Source organism: Hylobates moloch, unplaced genomic scaffold (assembly GCF_009828535.3).
Source record: "Hylobates moloch isolate HMO894 unplaced genomic scaffold, HMol_V3 SCAFFOLD_14, whole genome shotgun sequence".
NCBI classification, from domain to species: Eukaryota; Metazoa; Chordata; class Mammalia; order Primates; family Hylobatidae; genus Hylobates; species Hylobates moloch.
In genome coordinates, this window is record NW_026652289.1 from 88,576,725 (window position 1) to 88,592,826 (window position 16,102).

Sequence of the window (16,102 nt, forward strand, 5' to 3'; positions counted from 1 at the left end):
CTGTAAACAGTAGACAGGGACACCCATCCTGAGGGTGCCCGTGACAGAAATGGGACCAGAAAGGTCTCCTGCCTTGCAGTTCTTAGTGCCCTGAGCATCTTGGACCTTTTGAAGTCAGATGCTTGACACACAATCACTTCAGAGCAGTGTCCCCATTTTCATTCCAAGTTATCATGCACAGAAGATCAGAAACTGAAGAAGGGCTTCTTCCTCTGGGGCATAACCATGATACCGATGAGGCAGAGCAGAGAAGACCTCGGAGGAAGCACAGGGTTCCCCCTTGATCTTTGTTCTCATTACCCTTGCTTCACAAGGAATGCTTCACAAAAGAACTGCATTTAATAAACACTGACTGAGCCACAGCGTCCTGCAGGGAGAGCAGGACTGAGGGTATCGACTGTACGTCTGCGTAATTGATGGAAATAGCATGTACCACTTGCAAAATGGAAAAATCATTACCCTAAGCTGTTAAATATGTAAAATATCCTTAAAAGATACCTATGACCTTCTGCAAGTCAAATTTCTGGACTTTTAATTAATAACTTTAAAACTGCAGAGAAAAATATAAGTGGATAAAATGCAATTTTATATAATATAAACTACTCCAAAGCCTTTTATCAAGGAACAGTTTATTTTAATATATAAAATGTTTCCTTATGAGCAGTAAACCTTTTCCCAGAAAGTCTATATTCAGAGAGCATACAATTTGAATGCTGATTATTTTAACATGAAAAGTGATTACAAGAAAAACAAACTGTGTTTAGCCTCAGGAGAATTGACAATTAAACAGCACAATCAATTTTGGGTGGATGTGTGTCTTTTCCTATGTATAGCAGGAAGGGTTTTGAAACATACGTATTTTTCTGGAGGGGAATTTTGAGTAACTTATCTCACATTTTTCTACATTTTGTCCTTGGGGAGAAAGGACACACAGAGGAGGCCATGGTGTTCCAACATTTGCTGGAATTAGAGTTTTAGTGTCAAGGTCTATTCCACTGTGTCTCCGTAGCATCTCCAGGGTAAGCACCTTTTCTTCTCCAAACAGTGGGGTCAGGGTAGTTTTATGACTGACGGGTTGTGATGGATGAAGTTTCCTTTAGTCTTCGAGCAATAGATGGATGTCTATTAATTCCATCCCACCACCACATGAGCCACAAGGAGATAACACATCCCAACAGTGCAGGACACAACCATCATTGGGAAGCCCAACCTGAAATACAAAGAGAAATGAGTTATGGCATCTGAAATCTGGACAGCCCCATGAGATATGGACTCATAGCTCATGAGAACATGGCCTTAGCACCTTTGCATTTTCACAATGTCCACTACCTTTTATTTCTATAAATCAGAAAGTTAGTTTTAGACTAAATTATGTGAATTCATGCTTCTATTAGACATCCTCCATTGTGTGCAATTTTATTTGAGACCTGCTTAAGGTTTTCTCAAATTTTTAATGGCTATATGGAGCCTCTGTTTGTTCATCTATAATATTAGACTGTTGATCTTTCAATGCCATGTGCTGGGCCACCATTTAAATCTCTGGATGTTTCCTCTACTTGTGTCATCTTCCAACTTTTCTTCTCTGGAGATTTCCTAGAGATCCCACCTTCCCACAGCCTCCTGAAGTCCCTCACACTTAAGGCCAAGGAGAGCTTGAGAAGCAGTGTTGGAAAGTAAGGTCAACTGTTGTCTAAGGAAAGGCAGAGGGAAGAAGAAGTTTTTCTTCTGTAGTCGGTGAGGTATGCGACGTGTAGACAAGGAGGGTATGCACAGATACAAAAGCAGTCATGAGGAGACGGAAGCATCCCTCATTGTGTGCCTCCTCCAATGTACCCGCATCTCCACAAATTCCTACCCCAGCTTCCAAGCACTGACAGATGCCACTTGGCATGGGTAATGCATGCTCTGTAGCCATTGCTCAGTGCTGCCTGATCACTAAGGGAAGCCCCTGCAAATGTTACAATTTTGGTTTCAAAAGGCTTAAGTTTTAGCAGTAAGAGCCTAGCATGTGGTAATTATAAAGACATTCTCTCTTCCCTGGCCATAAGTGTAAGAAGAGGCTACTCAGAAAGAGCTACAGCAAGGGTTCCTCAACAGAGCTACAGTTAAACACAAAAACCGATTCCATGAGCGAGACAGCTCCCGAAATTATAGAGCAGACTTGGGCATTTCAAGAAAGTGGTAGGATTCTCTTGGCTTCTCTTCTGAACACATTTTATTTTACAAAACAAACAAAAAGAAACACAGAACATATTTTGGGAAAACTACTTAAATTTCTTGAACTTTATCAACTTTGTTTTTGAAAATAGCTGAACATGTTTGCAAAATGTCAGCCCTGATCATTGAGTTCTGGAAAAACACAACCCACGACAGTGTCTGGTCAACTCCAGGCATCACAGACATCACTGCAAGCCTTCCTGGAAGCACAAAGCCTTCGTTCCTCTGTGACAGATTGTGTAGAGTGAGTCAGTGTCAGGTAAGATGCTGAGAATCTCAATCTGGGTGCCGAGACACCTGGCCATGTTTTAGAAGCAAATTTGCCTTGCCAAGGGGTGAATTCCACAAAAAGCAGACCTTGCTTGAGAAGAAGCCCAAGACTGGAGAAAGTTCCTGGTGGGTGGTTTTGCCATGCTCCCAAGTGAGAGCCACTGATGTCTCGGGGATGGCACCAACACAGAGAAGAAGCGTCACCTAGCATCACCAAACATTTTCATTTCACCCAGAACTGATGCAAGCACTCAGACCCATCGGAAACCCTACTCTCCCTTACAACATCTAGTCACTGTGACACTCTCCATGCACAGGAGCCTCTCAGCTGCCCACAGTGCCTTCTGGAATTGGCATCATCACACCTACTGGAGAGGTGGGATGTTGAGAAGTAAGCAGGCTTGCCTGGGTCTCTCAGCTAGTTTGCTCTGGTGTGACAATCCAAATACATCAGTCTAACTCTAGTTAGACTGTGTGATTAAGAGTGATTAAGAGTGTGTACTCCTAATCACTACATATGCTGCCTCCCTGTGGACATGGATAAACCATAACAATGGCAACCTGCCATTAGTAGGTAAATGACTTACTGAATATCTGTTGTATGCTAAGGGCCTCATAGACTAGACGTTGACGTTATCTATTATTTCCCAAACATGGTGAGGCATGTAATGTTACCCCTATTATATAGATGAAGCAACTGAAGCTTGCATATAGTAGGGAACTTGACAAAGGCCACCACCAGTAAAAGGCAGAGATGGTGTCTTGGAATATTCTTCTGGCTTCAAAACCCAAATGCATTTTCCCAACAGAGACAGGTACTACGATACACTAGCTTAGGGCTCTAGTTTTCAATCCTGCTCTTGCCCAGTGGTATCACCTTGGAAAAGTATTAAATGTCTCCATAACTCAATTTCTTTATCTATAAAATGAAGGTAATAACAGTACCTAAGAGTGCTATGAGGATTCCATGAGTTCACCCTTATAAATCCTTTAGAACAGTGAGAACAGTGTTTGGCCACATAATGAGCCCTCAACAAGTTTTAGCCACAGACCAGTGCTAGCAAACCTGGACACCTGTTTTCATGAGTTCGATTTGTTGATTGTTGTGTCTTGGCATAGACACAACAAACCGGGACACCTGCCCCGAAGTGCATGCTGACTGGGATTACAAAGTGCCCAAAATCACAGAGTAAGTCTGGAGCACCTCCCTGGTGCATGAGTTGTGTTTGGTGGTAAGGAATTTAACGATACAAATACATAAGGGTTTACTGGAGAAGGTAATTTTACTCTCAAATTAAAGACGATAAAGCAGGCTTCTAGTTCTCAAGCAAGATGAAGTGGATGCATTTCTTCCAATTCCTCCCACTAAGCAGAGCTAAAAGCCTGGCATTTTATAGAAAACAAGCATAAGGAGACCGTAAAGATGAAGAGGAGGCAGATCAGCTGGGGACCTTGGGATCCCGAAGAATGGCATGGAGGTGGGTTTCCTTTTTGTTTCCCCTCATATATCCTAGACTAGGTGCTGGGAAGCTGATATGTCAGTGGGTACTAGAAAGAAAACAAACAGCCCCAAGAGAAGTCTGCTCTCCCTAGCCAGAAAGCCAGGAAAGGGCACTAAAGCTAGACATAACACTCCTAGATAATAACCGCTCCTGCCAAATTCCACAGGAAAAAAAAAAAATAGGCTCCTTGGTGAAGGCCAAGTGGGAACCGGAACTTCCACACTCACCAGGCTGTAGCAAGCCCCTCTCCTGTGGTAACAGCAGAGACCACATGACACCACATGGGGATCCTGCGAGCCAGGGGTGTTTCAAATTGAATGAGAAAAGCCAATCAACAGAAGACAATACTGAGGTGATACAGACGTCGAAATTATCTAAAAGGATTTCAAAGCAACTACCATAAAAATTCTTCAACAAGCAATGACAAACACACTTGAAATAAATGAAAAAAAAATGGAAAGTCTCACACAAGAAATTGAAACTATAAAGGGGGACCACATGGAAATTCTTCAGTTCAACTGAAGTAAAACTCTAACGGAATGGGCACAATAATATAATGGAGAGTATAAAGGAAAGAATCGGTGAACTTGAAGATACAACAACAGAAATTGTTCATCTGAAAAATGAAAAAAAGACTAAAAAAAAAAAAGGAACCAACCCTCAGGGATCTGTGGGACATGAACAAAAGATCTAACATTTCTATCATTGGAGAAAGAGGGCAGGGATGAAAAAGTATTCAAAGAAATAATGATTAAAAAATTGGTAAAAGATATAAACCTAGAGATTTAAGAAGCTGGGAAAATCCTAAAAAGGCTAGGCACCCCCCAAAATCTATGCCAAGACACAACAATCAACAAATCGAACTCATGAAAACTAAAGAAAGGTATAATTTCTTGAAAGCAGTGAGAGATAAATAACAATTTAGCTATAGAGAAAAACTATAAGTTTCTCCTCAGAAACCATGGAGGCCAGAAAAAAGTGGCACAATATTTTTAATTGCTAAAAGACAAGATCCATCAACCCCAATTTCTATATCCATCAAAAATATCCTTCAGGAATAAAGGGAGACTCAAGATACTCTCAGATGAAGAAAAACTAGAAGAACAGCAGACTTACCCTCAAAGTACTGCTAAGAAGGTCTTCAAATAGAAATGAAATGATAAAAAGAAGGAATCTTGGAGTATCAGGGAGGAAGAACAAAAGAAAGAGCAAATGCACTGTTAAATATGATAAACTTTCCTTTTCATCTTGAGTTTTTAAATTATGTTTGATGGTTGACACAAAATAAATAGCAAAATAGTAAAAGCACAGGTAAAGATAAACCACGCAAACAGTAATCAAAAGAGTAGGAATGGCTATATTAATATCACATGAAGTATATTTCAGAGCAAAGAACATTTCCAAGGCAGAGAGGGATATTACACATAGATAAAACAGTCAATCCACTGAGAGATCATAGTTATCCTGAATGTGTATTCACCAAATAACTGAGCTGAAAAATTGAAACAAAAACTGACAAAATGACAAGAGAAAGTAAATGACAAGAGAAAGTGGCACATGCACAAATGGACTGTAGACTGACAAATCCACTATTATAGATGGAGACTTTTACTCTCTCTCTCTGTAATTCATGGAAGAACTAGAAAGAAATTCAGCAGAGAGAACTCAACAATATCTTCCAGCAATCAAATCTTGCTGATACTACAGAGTGCTCCAGGCAGCAACAGCAGAATGCACATTCCTTTCAGCATCCAAGAAACATTTAGCAAGACAGATCATATCCTGGACCAAAAAATAAACATCAACAAGTTTAAAAGAATTAAAATTATACAGAGGGTTTTTTTTCTTACCATAAGCAATCAAACTAATTTTGATTTCAAATTTGATTTGATTTGATTTGCTAATTTGATAAGAAATCAGTAACAGAAAGGCAACCAGAAACTATCCAAGCATTTTCAAATTAAATATTATACTTCTAAATAATTCATAGATCTAAGAGATTGTCACAAGGAAAGTAAAAGAAAACACACGGAACTGAATGAAAATGTAGCATCATTTTCTAATTTATGATCTCTATGTTACCTCAACCCTATAAAGAAAATCATCTAGGAAAAGAAAGCAAATTAAGAACTACAGCTAACATGTCACTTGTTGAGAGGGAAACGTATAGCACTAAATGTTTATATTAGAAAAAAGAAAAGGTCTTAAATCAATAATTGAAGTTCCCATCTTTAGGAAATAGAAAAAGAATTTAAAAATAAACCCAAAAACAAGCAGAAGAAAAGAAATAATAAAGATAAGAGCATAAATTCACGAATTTAAAAATAGGAAAACAGTGGAGAAAAATCAATGAAACAAAGTTGATTTTTTTAAAAAGATCAATAAAATTAACCAACTTCTAGAAGGACTGACAAGTAAAAAGAGAAAAAAGACAAATGGTCAGTATCAATGAAACAGGAGTTATCACAAAAAACCTTCAGGGTTTAATCAAAAGATTAAAAGTTTCTCATATTAACTACTGTTGTACTATTAACAATTGTATACATATACATTTAACAACTAGAATGAAATAATTTAAATCACCCTATATATATTAGAGAATTTAAACTGGTAGTTAGAGACCTTCCAAAAAAGAAAATTGTACAGCCAGATTGTCTCACTGGTGAATTCTGTGAAATATTTAAAGAACTAACACTAATTCTATACAAATGCTTCCAGAAAATAAAAGGGGAGGGAACATCATTTTCTAACTTATTCTATGATCCCTGTATTACCTCAACCCTATAAAGAAAATCATCTAGGAAAAGGAAGCAAATGAAAAAACTACAGCTAACATAATACTTAATAATGAGAAACTGAATTGAATGCTTCCCCCCCACAGGATTCTCACCACTCTTATTCAACATAGTACTGAAAGCCCTAGTCAGTATAATAAGACAAAAGACTCGCAGACCAAAATAGATGAAATAAAATTCTCTCTATTTGCAGATGACATGATAGTTTACATTAAAAAATCCCAGGAAATAGAAAAAAAAAAAAAGCAAAACAAAACCCTCTAAAACTAATCAGTGAGCAGTAAGTTCAGCAAGGACTGCAACACAAGTTCAACATTCAAACCTTATTTTTTCCTATATACTACCAATGAATACATAAAAATTAAAATTAAAAACATGATACCACTTAAAATCACTCCAATTAAAATTAAACAGTTAGGCATAAACTTAAATCTTGTTTTAAACTTAAATCGTGTTTGTAACTTACAGCACACCAGCATCTGTGTGCTGTAAGTTACAAAATGGTGATTAAAAAAAAAAAACCCAAAGCAGTTCCAGATAAATGGAGAGACATAGAGTGTTCATGAATGGAAGACTCAACATAGACAAAATGTTAATTTGCCCCAAATTGATTCTAGGTTTAATGCAATTCCTAGCAGGAATTTTTCTAGCCATAGACAAGCTTATCCTAAAATGTATATGGAAAGGCACAGGCTCTAGAATAGCAAAGACAATCTTAACAAAGAAGAATTGAATGGGAGACCCACTCTATCCAACATGAAGGTCTACTATGTAGCACCAGTAATCAAGGCAATACAGCACGGATGCAGATATAGACACATGGATCAATAGGCCAGAACACAGAACCTGAAAACAGACCCACAAAGACATGCCCAACTTATTTTTTTTAAGATATGGGGTCTCACTCTGTCATCCAGGCTGGAGCGCATTGGCGTCATCACAGTTCCCTACAGCCTTGACTGCCCAGGCTCAAGGGATGCTCTTGCCTCAGCCTCCCAGCCAGCTGGAACTACAGGTGCCAACATGCCCAGCATGCCCAACTTATTTTTGAAAAAGATGCAAAAGTGAGTCTTTGCAAGAATAGCCTTTTCTTTCTTTATATTTGTATAAATGTAAGGGGTATAAGTGCAGTTTCATAACATGGACATATTGCATAGTGGTGAGGTCTGGGCTTTTAGTGTAATATCACCAGAATAATGTACTTTTAAGTAATTTCCCATCCCTCACCCTCTCCCACCCTCCCACCCTTCTGAGTCTACAGTGTCTATTATTCCATACTCTATGTCCATGTGAGACAGAGTAGACACAGGACTCAGCCCACCTCCACTATGGTATTTTTCCATACATGCCCATTGACCAGACCTTGCAAGCTGTCTGAAGAAACTGAGATAAGCCGCTTCCCACCATAAATCTTATTCAAGGTGCCATACCTGCTGACTGCAGGACCTCAAAAACCTAAAATAAGCAACATCCTAACATAAATCTCACTCAAGAAAGTTAACCCCATCACCAGCATGTACCTAAGAGCAGAATAATGAGCCATCTTTAACCCATGACTTAATTATAATACTAAAATCCCCACCCAGGGAGGGGTTTATCTGCCATTTTCTAATCATGTGACATATGGATTAGCATGCCCCCTTACTAGCCTGTGCACCCACGCACTCCACCCTGCAAATTCAGTGATGCTTACCTACTTCACGAATTATGCATGTCACCCTCCTTAAGAAACCACAATGCACTCCCCTCAGGGTGTCAGCCAGGTAACTTTTGTTCCTGTGCTAAATCTCCCTTATGCCCAACCTTTCTGGGCCTAAGTCTTAATGGACCTTGTCTAAAAACAGTTTGCCTAGGCTTGTGTTAATTTCTATTACATTGAGAGCCAAAAATCTCATGCTGATAACACATGTACATGTTATTTAAGCTCCTGCTTATAAGTGAGAACACGTGGTATTTGTCTTTCTGTTTCTGAGTTGTTTCACTTAAGAAAAGGACCTCCAGTTCCATCCATGTTGCCACAAATGACACGATTTCACTTGTTATGGCTGAGTAGTATTCCACTGAGCATATACACCACACTTTAGGATGCCGTTTTTGACAAATACTTATAGAGCAATTGGGTATCTAAATGTTAGAAAATAAATTTCAACCTCAACCTCACACTTTATACAAACACTAACTCATAATGGATCATAGATTTAAATGCAAAACGTGAAACTACAAAACATTTAGAAGAAAACACAGGATAAAAATCTGAGGGCTACAGTTTAGTGAAGAGTTCTTAGGCATGACACCAAAAGTATGATTCTGTAAGAAAAAAAAAATTGATAAAATCAACTTCATCAAAATAAAAATATTTTTTAAAACACTTGCTCAATAAAAGACCCTGCTAGGAGGGTACAAAGACATGCTACTGACTAGGAGAAAACATTTGCAGACCATAGACCAGTCAAAGGATTCTTATCTAGAATATATGAAGAGATCTCAAAACTCAACGGTAAAAACACTAAATAATCCAATCAGAAAATGAGCAAAAGACATGAGGAGACATTTCACTGAAGCTATATGAGTGGAAAACCAGCACACAAAAAGATGCCTCACATCACTAGCCATTAGGGAAGTGGGCAATGATGCGGCTGCTGTGAGTGGTTGCGATGCTGGTGTGATGGAGATGTCCCTGGCTATGGGAGGGCCCTTCCTGTGGGGAGACAGGCAGCAGATGCTCAGGGCACAGCTGGCTGGGAGGCAGGCACCCTCCTGGGAAGCAGGGATGCTGGGCTGGGAGGAGACTGTGCCTCAGGGAGAAGGTGAGGCTGCCCTGGTACTGGGTGGGAGTGAGTGGTGAGGGCCTGGCCAAATGTAGGTGACAGGACAGCCTCTGTGTCCATTTAACAAGACAGAGTTTCAGACAGGGTGCGATGCTGCCAGAGAGACATTTAATATTCACTGAGCTTCAGGAGAGCTGATCACCCCAGGCCAAGGCCAACACTGCCCAGTGTCCTCACTAAGAAACCCCTCAGGACACAGGTTCCAACCCAGCCACTGGGGAGTTGGGGAGTGGAGAGTGGAGAGAGACAGAGAGAGAGAGGTAGGAGGGAAGGGAGAGGGAGAGGGAGACAGAGGGAGAAATAGAAGGCACTGAGAAACAGAAGGGATGGGGGAGAGAGACAGAAGGAAAAAGGGAGAGGGATCAGAGGAAGTACAGAAAGAGGGAGGAGGGAGATGGGGAGAGAGAGAGAAAGAAGGAGGCACAGAGGCAAGGATAGAGGGAAAGAGAGAGAGGGGAAAATAGAGGGGAGAAAGGAGAGGCAGGAGGGAGAGGAGATTGGCATCAAATGCCAGCTCTAGTATTTTATATCTTGGCTTCATCATCTGCTTGCAGGGTTACCGTGAGCCAGCAAAGAATAACACTCACACTGAAAGGCATTTTACACATGCCACAAGATCCCTGAAAGAGCCCTTATCTCATAAAGATGCACACAGTAGGGCTTCCATGAATGAAAATCTGCCCTTCCAGTCCAAAGACAACTCAAGGTAAACTACTCCCTTTTTACAGACCAGGAGCCAACAAACTACAGCCCCAGGCCAAATGTGGTCACCACCTTTTTCTTGTGAGGAAACTCCACTGGGACTGGGACGCAGCCGCCCATGCATTTGCTTGCTGTCTACGGCCGCTCCAGAGCCACCAAGGCAGAGTCCAGTGGAGTGGCTGGACAGAGGCCTTGTGGTCCACAAAGCCTGAAATATGTATTCACCCTTACTGAAAACATTTGCTGCCGCTAAGAATATCAGGTCCTGGGAAGGTGAAGGAGTTACAGGAAAGGGGTCCTGATCCAGACCCCAAGAGAGGGTTCTTGGATCTTGCGCAAGAAAAAATTTGAGGTGAATCCATAGAGTCAAGCAAAAGGAAGTGTATTAAGAAAGTAAAGGAATAAAGAATGGCTAGTCCATAGGCAGAGCAGCAGCTTGGGCTGCTGGGCTAAGGATACGTGTAGCTATTTCTTGATTATATGCTAAACAAGGGGTGGATTATTCATGAGTTTTCCGGGAAAGGGGTGGGCAATTCCCAGAACTGAGGGTTCCTCCCATTTTTAGACTGTATAGACTAACTTCCTGATGTTGCCAAGGCATTTGTGAACTGTCAAGGTGCTGGTGGGTGTGTCTCTTACCAGGTGAGTGTGGCAGGCCAGGTCTCACAGACGCAGGCCTCCATAACAACTGTCTCAGCACTGACTGAGTGGTTAGGTTCAATATCAAAAGCTGAGAGAGCCAGTGTCCTTATACAAACAATGGAACGTAAAAAAAGCCCACTAAGAGTTTTGTCCAGGCCTTTCCTGGGCCTTGAAGCATGACAAGGTAATGAGGGAATTCTTAACAGGACCCGTTTACGATTAAACACGTTTTATTGGGGGTCTGAAGAAACTCCCCAGGCCTCCACAAACAAGTTTATTCAGGGTCTGAAGGAACTCCCCAAACCTCCATGATTTAGCAAGAGACAAGACAATCACTCAAGCACCTGAACCCATTTAGATTAAGTCAATTTACTGAGGCTCCAGAGGAAGGTGTTCAGGACTCAAGTCTTAGTTATAGATTAGAAGTGAATCACTTACGTCTTTAGATGAATGAATCACACTTACAAGTAGACATACAGCTTAGAAGGCTATAGCTGGAAGGCTGTAATCTTGAGTTGGTCTGGAGATATTTACCAGGCCTTCTCCCCATAACCGGTTATAGAAATAAAACTCTTTCCTTTCCCAGTTCATCTGCATCCCATTATTGGGCCTGGAGAATAAGAAGCCCGACCCTTGGTTTGGTCTGGGAACAGGAATGCATTATAATTAGTGTATAATGAGCTCTTCAAACAATCAGAGGTCACCCTCATTGCCATCTTGGTTTTGGTGGGTTTTGGCCAGTTTCTTCATTGCAACCTATTTTATCAGCAAGGTCTTTGTGACCTGTATCTTGTGCCAACCTCCTATCTCATCCTGTGAATTAGAACACCTACCTTCCTGGGAATGCTTCCCAGCAGGCCTCAGCCTCATTTTACCCAGCCCCTATTTAAGATGGAGTCCCTCTGGTTCAGACACCTCTGACAAAGGAACTTGTCAGCTTCTTGTCAGCCTCTATCCAAAATGCAAGGAAGTCCAGACCAATAAATATGTTGTATAGTCTTAAATTTTCAACTATCACATTTTTTTAAAGTAAAAGGAAATGGATGAAATTAAGTATAATAATATATTTTATTTAACCTAACATATCCAAAATATTATTTGACCATATAGTCAACATAACATTTTGATGGAATAGTTGACATTTTAAAAATACTAAATCTTTGAAATCCAGTATGGATGTTCTACTCATGGCACTGAAGCATGCCCCGAGAAGGACCCTATGGTCATCTCTAAAAAGAATGTGTGCTCAGAGTTCTCAGCTAAGGAATCCAGGAGCAGCCAACCCAGACATTCGCTCCTTCTCTATGAAGGACACTGACACTGCCTTGTGTCTCTCTCCCAGGGGCTAAATTGGAACCTGTGTCCTGAGGGGTTTCTTAGTGAGGACACTGGGCAGTGTTGGCCTTGGCCTGGGGTGATCAGCTCTCCTGAAGCTCAGTGAATGTTAAATGTCTCTCTGGCAGCCTCGCACCCCGTCTGAAACTCTGCTTTGTTAAATGGACACAGAGGCTGTCCTGTCACCTACCTTTGGCCAGGTCCTCACCACTCACTCCCACCCAGTACCAGGGCAGCCTCACCTCCCTGAGGCACAGTCTCCTCCTAGCCCAGCAGCCCTGTTCCCAGGAGGGCACCCACCTCCCAGCCATCCCTTGAACATAGGCAGGCTACCCTAGGGATCCAGGCCCTTGGTTCTGGGCTAAATAGAGGTTGCTAGGTGGAGGGTGCCAAGTGAAAATGCTCTGTAACCCGCCTGCTCTTTACAAACTGGAGTGGATTTTCCTGTCCTGCCCACTGTTCCTGGACCGCCCTGTATGTAAATCCTCAATAAACCCTATGTCTCCTTCCCTAGCACCTTCTTCACCCCTATCCAGCGGGAAGTCCCAAGTCCCAAATACCGATCTCTGGAGTTGGGTGACATGGCTTCTCCCCTTTCTAGGTTCTGTGACAGTCATCTTGCTATTACTCGCCTTTGGGCCCTGTATTTTTAACCTCCTTGTCAAATTATTTCCTCTAGGATCAAGGCTATCAAGCTACAGATGGTCTTACAAATGGAACTCCAAATGAGCTCAACTAACAACTTCTACTGAGGACCCGTGGACCGACCTCCTGGCCCTTTGACTGGCCTAAAGAGTTCCCCTTTGGAGGACACTACAACTGCAGGGCCCATTCTTTGCCCCTATCCAGCAGGAAGTCCCAATTCCCAACAGCAGTTGGGGTGTCCTGTTCAGAGGGGTGATTGAGTGGTGAAGCCAGCTGGACTTCTTCAGTTGAGTGGGGACTTGGAGAACTCTTCTGTCTAGCTAGAGGATTGTAAATGCACCAATCAGCACTCTGAGTCTAGCTAAAGGATTGTAAATGCACCAATCAGCACTCTGTAAAAATGCACCAATCAGCACTCTGTGTCTAGCTAAAAGATTGTAAATGCACTAATCAGCACTCTGTGTCTAGCTAAAGGATTGTAAATGCACCAATCAGCACTCTGTAAAAACGCACCAGTCAGGCTGGGCGCGGTGGCTCACGCTTGTAATCCCAGCACTTTGGGAGGCTGAGGCGGGCGGATCACGAGGTCAGGAGATCGAGACCACAGTGAAACCCCGTCTCTACTAAAAATACAAAAAATTAGCCGGGCGTGGTGGCGGGCGCCTGTAGTCCCAGCTACTCGGAGAGGCTGAGGCAGGAGAATGGCGTGAACCCAGGAGGCGGAGCTTGCAGTGAGCCGAGACTGCGCCACTGCACTCCAGCCTGGGCAACAGAGCGAGACTCCGTCTCAAAAAAAAAACAAAAACAAAAACAAAAAAATGCACCAGTCAGCGCTCTGTGTCTAGCTAAAGGATTGTAAACGCACCAATCAGCACTCTGTAAAATGGACCAATCCGCACCCTGTAAAATGGACTTATCAGCAGGACATGGGTGGGGACAAATAAGGGAATAAAAGCTGGCCACCCCAGCCAGCAGCGGCAACCTGCTGGGGTCCCCTTCCAAACTGTGGAAGCTTTGTTCTTTCACTCTTCACACTAAATCTTGCTGCTGCTCAAAACAAAACAAAACAAAAAACTCCTACTGGAGTCAAAGGGGTCGCATGACGATGGCACACCTCTGTTTGGACTTGCCACATTTTAAGGCTCAGCAGCCACAATGGCAGTGGGGGAAGGGGGAATAGTGTGCTGGACAGAGGGCTCCAGGAAGGCCCGGCTTCCAGCTGAAAGAGGTTGGAAAGGCAGACTTGCAGCCGCGAGCGGCGCCAGGAGGGCCGGCCGGGGATGGATCTTTCCAGGTGGATGCCTGTGATGTGCGGCCCCTGCCAAGAAAGCAGGTCTGAGCCAGGCAGGCTGAGGGAGCTCCACCGCCCTACGGAACCATCTCACACCGCAGCCTCTTCCTTATATACATTTTGCAAGTCATGAAAAAAATTCCTCTATTACTGAGAAAAGAAAAATAGCTTTGAGCAGTGTAACCTCTGTAAGATATGCAAAATTATCAGGTCCAGAGAGAATTGAGTATGGGACTTAAGTCACACGCGGTCACTCCTCCACTCCTGTCCCAGCACCCACGAGCAACTGTTTAAAGACACTATGTTCCCGACTAGCCGCCTCACCTATTATCTTCTCCTGCCTGGAATTTGTGATACAAAGAACAATGTATACCTAATCAGTAGCTTATGTTATTCTAATGTAAATTCTCGGTAACAACTTAGGAAGTGCCAGTTCTTTTTTCCTTAAAAACTCTCTTGTAACTGCAGCTAATCTGAGTGTACATTAAGGGCAAGTTGAATCTATGCTCCTGGATTGGCTAGCTTCGAGCTTTGGACTCGAATAAACTCTATATTTAGTCATGTTTCATGAATCTTGTTTTTTTAGGGTTGACATTAGTTAGAGTCAAGAAGTGACCAGTGATAACCCTGTCTATGGGACCCTGTGGTGGCAGTCCCGTTCACAGTGGCACACGCCCGAGTTTCTGAAGGGGAAGGCAAGGCCTGCGGGCAGCTCTTTCCCTGGCACTTCAAAGGCTGGCCTGTTTCTTCTGGGGCCGAGCCAGTTGCTTCCTCCCGTGGGATGCAGGCAGCTTGATTGGAGTTTCAGTGCTTCACACGCTGCCCAGCTGAGAGGCAGCTGGAGGGAGATTTATTTGAAGAGAGGATGTAATGACTTCCTGTCGCTGCCAGGAGGACTCCAGATACACAGGACACGGATGCTGCGAGTTCACCGGGAGCCTCCATTTCCCAGAAGATCCACTTGTCTTGCACCCCAAGCCTCTCGTCAAGGCAACACTCTCAACCAAAAGCTCAGGAAAAGCGCATTTGTTCAACATCCAGCATCACCCTACGCCTTCATCTCCCTCCGGGGTGATTTTCAATCCATTCTGGCTCTGTCACTATGCGGTGTTAGGGAAGGCAAAATCACTTGCGTGTCAAAGCACAAATCACGATGCACACGTCAGATGGATGCCCACACAGCCCCTGTGTTACATGCGTTTAGTTTTAAGTTAAAAACCTGCCCGTGCTGACACACAGTTCTCTAAGGAACCGAGGCTTCCAGATTGCTGGGAAATGGGGCAGCCCCAGAATCGTGCCCGGAGCATTTCCAACGGAGCCTGGCTTCCAAAAGAAGTGTCTGCTAATGACGCCTCCTACTTGAGTCTCAGACTGAAACCATTCTTCCTGTTTATGTTTCCTCTTCAAAAGACTACACATTGGGTGCAGTGCACACTGCTAAGTGAAGGGTGCACCAAAATCTCAGGAATCACCACCCAAGAACTTATCCGTGGAACCAAACACCACCTGTTCTCCTAAAACCTATCGAAATTTTAAAAAAAAGGCTTTAATAACAAACCGTAACTATGGTTTTTAAACGAAAAGCCATTTGGCTGTCGCCCTTCTACAAAGGTAACACGTGATTCTGAGCAGAAGGAAGAACTTCTACTTCCGAAGGCCCACGGAGGAATCCCATGGAGGAGGCCGGAGGAAGCCGCCGGGCACGGAGGCTGTCCCTTTTCTGTGCCAATGGACCCCTTGAGGCCTGCCCTCCCCAGCACCTCGGCCTGTGTGCAGCGCCTCGGCCTGTGTGCAGGGCCTTGGCCTCTGCGCGGCCCCTCTGGGCCTCAGGACAAGGCTCATCCTCAGCCCCCATCGGAACAGCCTCACACCCCA

General features: G+C 43.1%; 1 protein-coding gene across 1 annotated transcript in view; it reads right to left on the reverse strand.

Annotated features, from left to right (window-relative positions):
* Positions 1–770: 770 nt before the first annotated feature.
* Positions 771–16,102, reverse strand: part of OCA2 (OCA2 melanosomal transmembrane protein) — a 339,630-nt gene continuing 324,298 nt past the window's right edge. The window contains exon 23 of the mRNA XM_032174444.2: positions 771–1,210. Within this exon, the coding sequence (XP_032030335.1) occupies positions 1,126–1,210 (85 nt within the window). The 3' untranslated portion in view covers positions 771–1,125. The remainder of the gene's footprint in view (positions 1,211–16,102) is intronic.